Source organism: Echinops telfairi, unplaced genomic scaffold (assembly GCF_000313985.2).
Source record: "Echinops telfairi isolate 266 unplaced genomic scaffold, ASM31398v2 ScPeMD7_22;HRSCAF=79, whole genome shotgun sequence".
In the NCBI taxonomy this organism is placed as follows: Eukaryota; Metazoa; Chordata; class Mammalia; order Afrosoricida; family Tenrecidae; genus Echinops; species Echinops telfairi.
The window spans coordinates 8,426,691-8,436,543 of record NW_022103919.1 but is presented as its reverse complement, the minus strand read 5'-3'; the positions used below and the strand labels follow the sequence as shown (position 1 = coordinate 8,436,543).

General features: G+C 59.1%; 1 protein-coding gene across 1 annotated transcript in view; it reads left to right on the top strand.

Annotated features, from left to right (window-relative positions):
* The first annotated feature begins 234 nt into the window (after positions 1-234).
* Positions 235-9,853, top strand: part of RALGDS (ral guanine nucleotide dissociation stimulator) — a 45,718-nt gene continuing 36,099 nt past the window's right edge. The window contains exons 1-2 of the mRNA XM_013007395.2: positions 235-288; positions 2,012-2,149. Of these exons, the coding sequence (XP_012862849.2) occupies positions 235-288; positions 2,012-2,149 (192 nt within the window). The remainder of the gene's footprint in view (positions 289-2,011; positions 2,150-9,853) is intronic.

Here is a 9,853-nt window from a genome sequence, read left to right as displayed (position 1 = left end):
CTGGGTCTTGAGCGCGCTCCGGCTAGCAGCTGTGTTTGGCTTGCTGGGGCAGCAGCCTTGACTCTGGCCATTCAGGGCAGTGGGAGGAGAGGGCGGGGCGTAGGCAGTGCAGATGATGGCCTTTTGCCCGAGTTTCTCCGGAGCTGGGTGCCGCTGGAACCAGACAGGGAGCTGCTGGGACGCCGGGAGAGCAAGCCCCGGCTGTCTCACCAGGTGCTGCCCAGGACGGTGTGCATGCTGGACTCCCCGCTGAGCAGGCAGGTGGACGAGGTAGATGGGGTAGAGAAGGTGAGCACCTAAGGCCCTGGGGGGGTGGCTGCAGCCCCAGAACTCTCTGTGTGTGTGTCTGGGGGTGGGGGGCAGCACAGGGAAGGAGTAGAGATAAGAGCTCAATGGCTCCTACTCCACACCTGGTTTGGCTTCTTCTCCCTGCCTAGTGGGTGGAGAATTAACCAAGTTGAAACTGCCCCAGCTCCCACTCCCCCAGGCAGGACCAGAGGGGACAGGATCCACCCCAGAGGGAGAAGGCACCCTGGGCTGTACCCACCCTGAGTTGTGATCCAGAATTGATGCCCCCTGAGCAGCCCTGGTGGCATCGTGGTTACACGGTGGGCTGCAAACTGCAGGGTCAGCAGTTGAAACTACCAGCCGCTCCTGGGGGGGGGGGCGGGGGGAGGAGACACCCACAGGGATAGTTCTACCCTGTCCCGTAGGGTCACTGTTGGCATTACCTCGATGGCAGCGAGTTTGGGGTTTTGAGGAGGACAAAGGGCCATTTCTCTGGACTCCACCTGAGAATCCAGGTGTGGTGGGCCTGGCCAGTTGAGACAAAGACCCCTGGTCAATGAGTGGCCCTGAGTTCTGGAACGTCTCCCTCCCATTTCCGCCCATCCTAGGACTTCATTCTGACCCAAAATGTACACCCCAGGCAGACTGGTTGCGGCGGGGTGGGTGGTGGGGGTGGGTCTGGTGAGTGCTAGTCCCATGAGGGGTGGGCATCCTTGAGGGCTGCTGCCACCTGGGTGAATGTGCCCCCTTGGGATGCTTGCCCCCACCCCACTCACACCTGGCTGGGCTGTGACCAGAGGGAGAGGGGACAGCCGAGTCCCTGTCAGTTCCCCAACGGAGCCTGGGCTCTGGCAGGGAGGACAGGCTAGTGAGGACTTGTGGCCGCAGGCCAGGAGGTGACAGGGCCATGGGAGGTCTGGTGTCTCGTGGGAGCAACCCTGGACTTTAGGACCTGGACAGTAGGTGACTTGACTACTCCTTCAGCCACAGTTGCCGCTGTGATCGTGTAGAGAGTGTCTGGAAACACTGGCCCAGTGCTTGGCACCAGAGTCCTCGGCAGGTATTAGGAAATGTCTGTCCCCTAGGGAAGGCAGCCGGTCATTATGGTGGGGCAACTTGCAGGGCGCAAGGCAAGGGGCTCTACCTTGAATCCTCACGGTGCCCCCTGTGTGTGAACCAGGGCTTCAAGAAGACCTACTGTCCAGGCCTGCCGGGAGCCCCAGCGGCCTCTGCTTCCTTCCTTCCAGAGGCCCAGGCCCCAGCCCCTCTCCCTCCAGACAGGGTGCGCTGACCAGGAAGCCACCTAGGGTCATCCTATCATCCTCCATTTGCTCAGACTTGGAGTTCAGAGTGAGGCTGCCACCTGGCTGGTGGTCAGGGAGAGGACTTGTGGGGGCAGCTGAGCAGTGCACAGCATTGACAGGCTGAGCTGGCAGCACTGCCGCTGCCCCCCTTCCCTCTCTCAGCAACACTTGGGAAGTGGCAGGGTTTTAAGAGGAGTTTCTCTCCTTAGCCGCTTGGGGCCAGGAAATCCCTGCACAGAGCGCTGCCTCCTCCCCGTCTCAGCAGTCTGCCAGAGCGCCAGGCAGGCACAGGGCGGGTACCCCCTGGTGCTGAACCACAGGCTGGCCTTGGGCGCGGTGGGCCCTGAGCGGTGAGGCTGTGTCCTTGGTGTTGTGTGAGCATGTGCACCTTCCTCTCGGGGGCTTCTCCCTGCCTGCAGGTGACCTTGTACACATTTGAGCAAATGCATGAACATGTCCTTGTGTCTGTGGCCACTTGTGCCCGTGTGCTGGACAGTGACAAGCCTGACTTCCCGGGCGAGTGTGGAGACTGGTGCCTGCAGGAGGGAGAGCACTGTGTGAGGAGGTGTGCCTGCCTGTGTACCTGCATATTTGTGTGCCCACACCTATGTGTATATGCACCTTGCTGTGCCCCAGACTTGACCATGAGGGAGCCGGAGTCCTCACGGCCCTGCCCCTGCCACCCCGCGCGTCAGCATTCTCATCTCTTCGATGGTTGGGTGAGGAGCCCTGGTGCCATCGTGGTTACGCTTTGGGCTGCAGTCCACGGGTTGCCACCAGCGCTCCGTGGGAGGAAGACAGGGCTTTCTACTCCCGTGAAGAGCTACAGTCTCGGGAACTCACGGAGAGAGTTCTGCCCCTTCCTACAGGGTCGCTATGAGTCGGCATCAACTCAATGGCAGTGGGTTTGATTTTTTTTTTTTTTTCAAAATCGATTGATGCCCACATCTTCCTCGCCGGTGGTGGTGGTAAAGGCCTTGGCACAGTGTCTCACGTGCCATCTGGCCATTTGCTGCCCTGACAGTGGCGTGGAGGCCTAGGGGCTGGCAGAGGGACAGTGTGTAGCAGGAGGGTGGGACAGGAGCACTGTCTTGGAAACCATCCTTCAGCCCAGCGCTCTGGAAACTGCAGGCTGCCTCCCGGCTCTGCCCTCTGGGAGCTACCCTGCCCAAAAAGGGCTGTGGGAACGAGGGCAGGCAGCAACCCCGCCACCTCCTGGCAGCCAGTTGGCACCCCGGGGCCCTTTCCAGTGACCAGGGCATCTCGAAATCCTTCTCTGGAAGGGTAGCCCTGCTTCCCAGGCCCCCAGCCTCTTCAGGCGGGCGACAGTACCCGGGACGCAGTGTTCCTGGCACAGTGGACAGCCTCCTGAACCACAAAGGCTCATTTGTCCTAACTCCCCTGGCCCTGGAGCCCTGGGTACCCAGAGCCTGCTGGGCACAGGAACCTGCCTGTGGGCTTAATCCCCTACCTGCAGATCCCCTCCCCCTGCCTCCCCAGGACCCTGTGCTTTGGAGAGAGGCTTCTTAGCCCAAACCAAGCCCCATCAAAGCCTAGGAACTTTTACTGTGAGCAGGAACCCATCCCCCAAGAATTGTTATCGCGCCCAGAATTTAGGAAGAACCCAACTGACAGCACTCCTCACTCCTGAATCACACCTGCCGTCACTGCAGGCTCCTGGGAACCGACAGCCTCCTTTCTGCTTCCCAGAGAGCCTGGCTCCCTCCGTCCCTGCCTGCCCACCTCCCTCCCGACTTCTTCCCACCTCGGCTGGCTCACCTCCCAATGCCGTTCCCAGCCATTAACCTTGGTTTAACGGGAGGCAGGGGGACGAGATGGCCTTGCTGTCCCTCAGGCTCCTTGTTAGTCTCGGCCTCTCCTGGGAAGCTCTCTTGGTGCCCTGCCCTCCAAAGAACTCTCTTTTTCTTTTTAAAATCATTTTATTGGGGGCTCGTACAACTCTTATCACAAAATCTCTCTGACTTTGGACTCTCCGATTGTCTTAGAGCCCAGGAACTTGGGGACCGGGGCCATCATCTGGTACTCCCTGGTCCATTTCAGGACTCCCTGAGAACCCACTATCTACCAGGCCCTGTACTAAGGGATAGAGTCCTGGCTCTCAGGGAGCTTCCATTCAAATTCTTCAACCCTGCAATTTTAGAAAGTAGGAAGGGGACACCTGCCCAGCTTAGAACCAAAAAAGCCAACAAAACCAAACCCAAACTCTGCTAGCAAATCGATCCCGACTCCTAGCGACTCTATAGAACAGGTTAGTACTGCTTCTGTGGGTTTCTGAGACTGTAACTCTATGGGGGTAGAAAGCCCCGTCTTTCTCCCTTGGAGGGGCTGGTGGTTTTGAACAGCTGACCTTGCAGTTAGCAGCCCAATACATAGCCACTATACCACCTTGGAACACCAGTGGGTTTTCCTCTGAATGGCAGGGTCCTTCTGGTGATGCCTTGTGTGCACATACAAAGGGCTTCAGAAAGTTCACGGAGCAATGGAATGGAGCCCGCCCCACTCCATATACATGTGTGTGCTGGGGCGTGCATGCGTGTGTATATTCATCCTGCGCGCTGGTAGCAGCTTTGAGGACTCTGCTTGCGGGGCTTCACTCTGGTGCTTGCAGGGGGAGGACAGCGTGGCTGCTGTCCTCCGAGAGCCTGGAGCCTGGTGGGGTTGTCGGTGGGGAGACATGGCCCCGCCCATGGTAGATGGTAGACCCTTGGTTTTATTTCTGTTCCTCTATGGAGTCTTCCCTCGCGTGTCGCTCTTTCAGCTTTCCCTCCAGTTTCACACGACTGCACACCCACCTCAGTTGCGCCCCGTCCGCCTCCCTCGCCAACTCTGAGCTGTTTCATCCCCACTTCATTTTCACCTTGAAACGTGTCCTAAAGCCCAGGGCTAGGGGGTTGTGCATGTAAGCATTGGGCTGCTAACCTCGAGGGCGGTGATTCAAACCCAGTCAGCTACTCCAGGGGAGATAGTCGCAGTAGGCAGCTCCTGTAAAGATTTAATGGCCTGAGAAGACCTAGGAAGTACTTCTACATTGCCCTGTCCGGTCACAGGAGTTGGAATTGATGGCTTGAGTTGGGCTCCCTGGTGTACTGCCAGGGTGGGGACAGTGCCCAGGACACAGCACAGCAGGTGGTGCATGCGGGCTCTGTGAGCCTGGGAATTGTTCTCGTTGTGCCCCGGGGCCACTCTGTGGCCTGCAAAGTTTGTCACCGTTCGCGGCAGCATAAGCATGGAAATGCCTTGTGGCAACTTGACATAGCTGTGACACGCTTTCCACTCTCTGGTTGTGAACACAGATAGGACACGGCATCTGCCCATTCAGTGTCGGCGTGCTGGTTTGTTTTGCGGTGACCTCTGGATGCATCTCGCCAAAGCCTTGGCCAGCCCTGCGTTGAGAACTAGAACATGAAACGACTGTTCTTCATCGCAGAGCATGTCCGAGGCCACTTTGAGATCACACTTTCTGAGCATGTCTCGAATGCCAGGTCCTGGCCCACTCCCTACCCCCACCACAGGCACCTTTTCGTTTCGTCCTGGCCACATTTGGAGGCAACTGTGTTGCTGGGCTGGGAACCTGAGGCTCCGCGAGAGTTCAGACTTGCCTCCTTTGCCCAGGTGGCAGGCTTGGGATTTGAACCAGACTCCATCTTTTCTCATCTCTGCAGTTGGAGAGACCAGACCGGGGGTGCAGGGGGTGGGGATGGGGGTGGGCAGTGCTGGGCAGTCCTGGGAAGTGCTCCCGTGGGTGGCACTAACGCTGGGTCCTGCTGGGGCACACGAAGCCTGCAGAAGCAGCTGCGCCAGGACCCTGGTTTTTGGCTTCTCAGCTTCTTGGCAACATGACTCTGTGGGCTGGTGAAAGGGGCCGCGGCAAGGGAGCCCTGTGGTGAATCAGCGCCAAGGGGCGCTGACTGCTGAGTGACCTGGCCACCTGAGGTGGGCCAAGGCCCAGATGCCAAGTAAGCACAGCTCTTCCTGGCCTTCTGCTAGCGGCCTGGGAGGCCCACCCGCTCCACACTTCCCATGTGTTTCCCATGGGACCCCCAGGTTTTCCAGGCTGGAGCAGACAGAAGCAGGGGCCTCCAAGTTTGGGACCATCTCCTCCTACTCCATCCCCCTGCCTCACTTGCAAGACCTCCTTATTTCGCTAGTGGGGCGCAGGGGGAGATTAAATGGTGTCCCCCCCCCCTTGCGTTGTCTGGGAACGACGGGACAGAAGTGTTGGCTTGTAATTAACTGGGCTGGGAAGGATATGGGTGGGGGGCGGAAGGTGGGGGGCGAGGCAGGAGAGGAGACAGAAGGTCTGGGAAAAATGGACGTCAGTGTATTGTGCCTGGGGACAGACTGCCCACCCAGTGGTAAGGACACCCACTCACACCTGCAGGCCTGCAAATCCATTTAAGATCTTTATCCCTAGGTCACATGTGAGGGGAGAGCAAGCTGCTCGAGTGAGGTCGAGGCAAGCCTAGGGCCACAGGTGGCCTGGAAGCAGGCCACTGTGCGAGTCGAGTCGGGGTGGGCGTTTGCCCCCTCTGGGCCTCGGTTTGTGGCTGCACTGCCTCACAGTCGCTGTGTGGGTGCTATGTCCCAACTCAGCACTAAAGGTGGGGCCGGGCTAGGCTGTGTTGTGGGGTGGGGTGGGGAATTAGTTCTGGCTCCGGGCTTCTAAATTATCACCTTTGGGCTATGTTCGCCAAGCGCCAGTCCTCTGTAGATAGTCATGGGAGGGAGGGGCTACCAGACATAGATGCCCCCCCCACCCCACCCCCAGACATGCATGCTTTCCGGGCTCAATGGGCCAAGGTTTAAGGCTTAGGTCTCAGGACTGGCTGTCTCAGGAGGTTGTGCAGAGCTGGTGCCAGAAAGCTGGCTGTGGCCCTGAGTCTGAGTGGCAGGTCTCAGATTTCAGAAACAAGGAGGGAGGAGCCTTGAGCTGCCCACCCCTTACACCAACCCTCATCAGGTCAGGGGGCTGCAGGAAAGAAGAGCAGAAGCCTGGGCCAAGGCCTTTCCTATCTGCTTCCTGGACCGGATGTTGTGCTGAGTAAACAGCTTTGAGATCAAGTCACCACTCTGGCTCTGAGTCACAGTGCCTAGCGACAGCTACAAGGTGTTTATAAACAGTAAGCCTCGCACCCAGCCAGGGCTCGTCCCCCCAGGGACGGGGGTGAGGGGGGGTGGGGGTGGGGCCTGCAATGAGTGAGAGCCTATTGGCTCCTGTACACAGTGGGGAATCCAGATGGGAGATGCAGCAGGGCCCCCACGAGTTCCTCCGCTGTCTGTAAATGAGCTGGGGTGGGGGGTAGCACGGGGATTATGCTGACACGCATCTGTGCGTGGATGTGCATCTGTGAGCTGGTTCCGCTTGCTCTGCGGCTGGCCAGGGGCTTGTGCCAAGCCCCCCCCCCACCCTCGGTTGGTGGGCAGGGCATGCTGGGAACATCCAGGCAGAGTCTGAACACAAGAATTGGTAGTCTGTCCAGCCCACCCAGCCAAAGTTCCCTGGGTGGATGCTCCCAGCCCCCAAAACCCCAGCTCTTTGTGGCTGGTCCACGTTCCAGGCGGTGACAGTGATGTGGTACATCATGTGGTGACTCCCAGGCAGCGGGGAACAAAGGCGCTTCTGCTGGCCCTGGCTCTGGGGGCTGGGACCATGTGTGTGGGAGGGGGCTGCCAGCCTCCCTTCCCACCCACCTCCCTGAGGGGCTGGTATTTGTGGGCTGCAGCTGGCCCTGCTCCTCCCTCCCTCTCTCCCTCCTCCCCTCCCTCCGTCAGGGCTCCAGTGACCCAGGCCTGAAACTCAGTGAGTTTCAGGCAGCTGGCCACCTGGACCTGGCTTGGAAGGAGTGAAGCTGGGATTGGGGCCTGAAGGTAGAAATAACCTATGCACAAGGTACCAGGGATCTGTATCCCCTGAATCTAACTGGAGGCTGGGCTGGGGGTGCAGACTGGGGGGCTGGCGGAGGGAGAAACAGGCCCTGGTGGCCAAGAGGCACTCAATAAATGTTTATTGAATCAACTCCTGTAAAAGACGCCCTCTCCCCTCACAGAGCAGCCTGGAGTGCCCCCCTGCTCCTCCCTCCTCACAGCTGAGCACTTCTCCTAGGACCTCTGTGAACGGCCCCCACCCAAACACCACCGTACCTACTGGTCCCTCCCTGCCACCTTGCCAGGAAACCAGAGCTCAGGGATGGCCCTCCTTTCTTCCCACCTTCACTGAATGCTCCCAAAGGCTGGAGTGGTCACTGCCAGAGGTGAGGGCAGCCCAGCAAGACTGCATCACTGCTGGGGCGCTGTCCCATGGCTGGGCAGTGAGCCCTGGGGGAGAGGCTGAGGTGGTGCGTGTGCACCCCCGCCATCCGGGGCTGCTTCTTGCCACCTACCCCATTCCCATGCTGCCCGGTGTCCACAAGGCTGCTTTCCCCCGGAAGAGGAAGAGTACATTCCAGAGGGTGGGAGCCTAGAGGGTTAGAGGCCAAGCTTTACAAGGCACCACAGGGGGCCGCTAGAGCGTGGCGGCCCACCCCTGTGGACCACTCTCCTGGGATCTGGTTATAAGATCCATTCTGAGCTCCACTGGGCAGCCCCCAAATGACCCTTTCAGAGCTTGCTCTTGGGGGTGGAGTCCGGCCATAGAGCGCCCAGGCAGGGGTGGTCGAGCCAACATAGACAGAGCATTTATTAGGGACCAGGCCTGTCACCTCAGCGTACATCTATCCTCGGGTGATCACGTGGGCTAATCAGGAGTCAGGGTCTGCTCAGGGTGGACCGCGAGCCAGGACTCGGCATTCTCGTGGACTCCTCCGCCTCTGCATCCACAGAGGAGAACCCTGAAGCCGCAGACCCTGCATTGGTGGCCCAGAGACTCTGCGTTAGTGTAGCAGTTGGGATTCAAACCCTAGGCCGGCTGGTCTGCTTGCTGTGTCTCACAGGTCAGAGTGCTGGCAAGCAGCAGAAGGCCACGCTGAATGAAAAGGACGTGGGCAGAATTGATGGCGAAGGGATATCAGGGATGATGGCAATGCAGCCGGGGCCACCCAGGCTGACCCCGGGGGTGTCCCAAAGGCCTCTCCCTCCATGGTGCCCTGTCAATAGACAGAGTACTCCCTGCCCCACTCCTCTAGAGAACTCACACCCCACCGTTTACCTAACTCAGTTCCCCGAAATCTTTTCTTCCATGAAAGAAATTCTGCTGCAGGTGCTCCACTGGGTGAGAGGGAGTTCAAGGTGGAAAGTTCTGGGTGCGGCTGGAGGTGGGGATAGAGCAAAGGAACCGGAAGAGGTAGGGGGTGAGGGTTTGGGTTTGCGTTTGAAGATGTTTAGACAGCGCTCCCAGCCCTCTCCCTGGTAGAACAGATCGGAGTCTGAGGCCCAGAGAGAGGAGGAACTTGCAGGAGGTTGTGCTGAGCAGGGACAGGAACAAGGTCTCGGCTCAGCTGGGTCCCCTGCGCCCCACAAAGCCACCGGAAGAGGATGTGAAATGCTCTGAGAGGCACGGCCGGGGCAGCAAGAAGGGCTGGTGGGGCTTCAGGTCAGCGTGTGATGCTGGGCCCTGGTCACTTCCGCCAAGGCCCGGGGGCCTGATGTGCCTGTGGCTCCTCCCGATCTGCTCCAAGGTCCTGCACAGCCAGCCAGCTGCTCTCTACTCACAGCCAGGGTCCAGATGTCCACCTGACCGTGACCCTGGCCCTACCTGGGTAAGCAAGCCACGCAGCCCCTCAGCTCTGGCTTGGCCCTCGGGCTTCCTGGGCCCTGACCTCTGATAGGAGGAGAGTCCATCGTCCCTCCAGGGCTGCCGGACAGATGTGGGATGGGATTCTCCCCCATGGGGTCTCCGGCAAGCCCTAGCTCTCTCTGGGCCAGTTTTTCCACGTGCGAGGTTGGATGTGTGTGCTTACAGCGAGATAAAAAGAAGGAGGAGCCGGTAGTAAGCTTTTCTTAACGCAGCATGCACGCACTCAACACTTGTCTTTGTTTCTGAAGGTCCACCCTTCGTGGTAACGTTGGGTGTCTTCCCTGAAATGAGGGTGATGGCCATGGTTGGTGTGGTTGTGGGTGCTATTGCTTTTTACAACCTTACTTGGTGAAATAAAAAGCCAAGAACCCTGGGATTGCCCCCCTCTTTTCCCTCCCTCCCCTCCCCCCCCCAGTTTAAACTAGAGTCCCATGTCGGTGGCAAGCACCCGAGGACCTCCGAGGCCCTGCCTGGGTTTTGGGAGCTGAGGGTTATAGGCAATGACGGC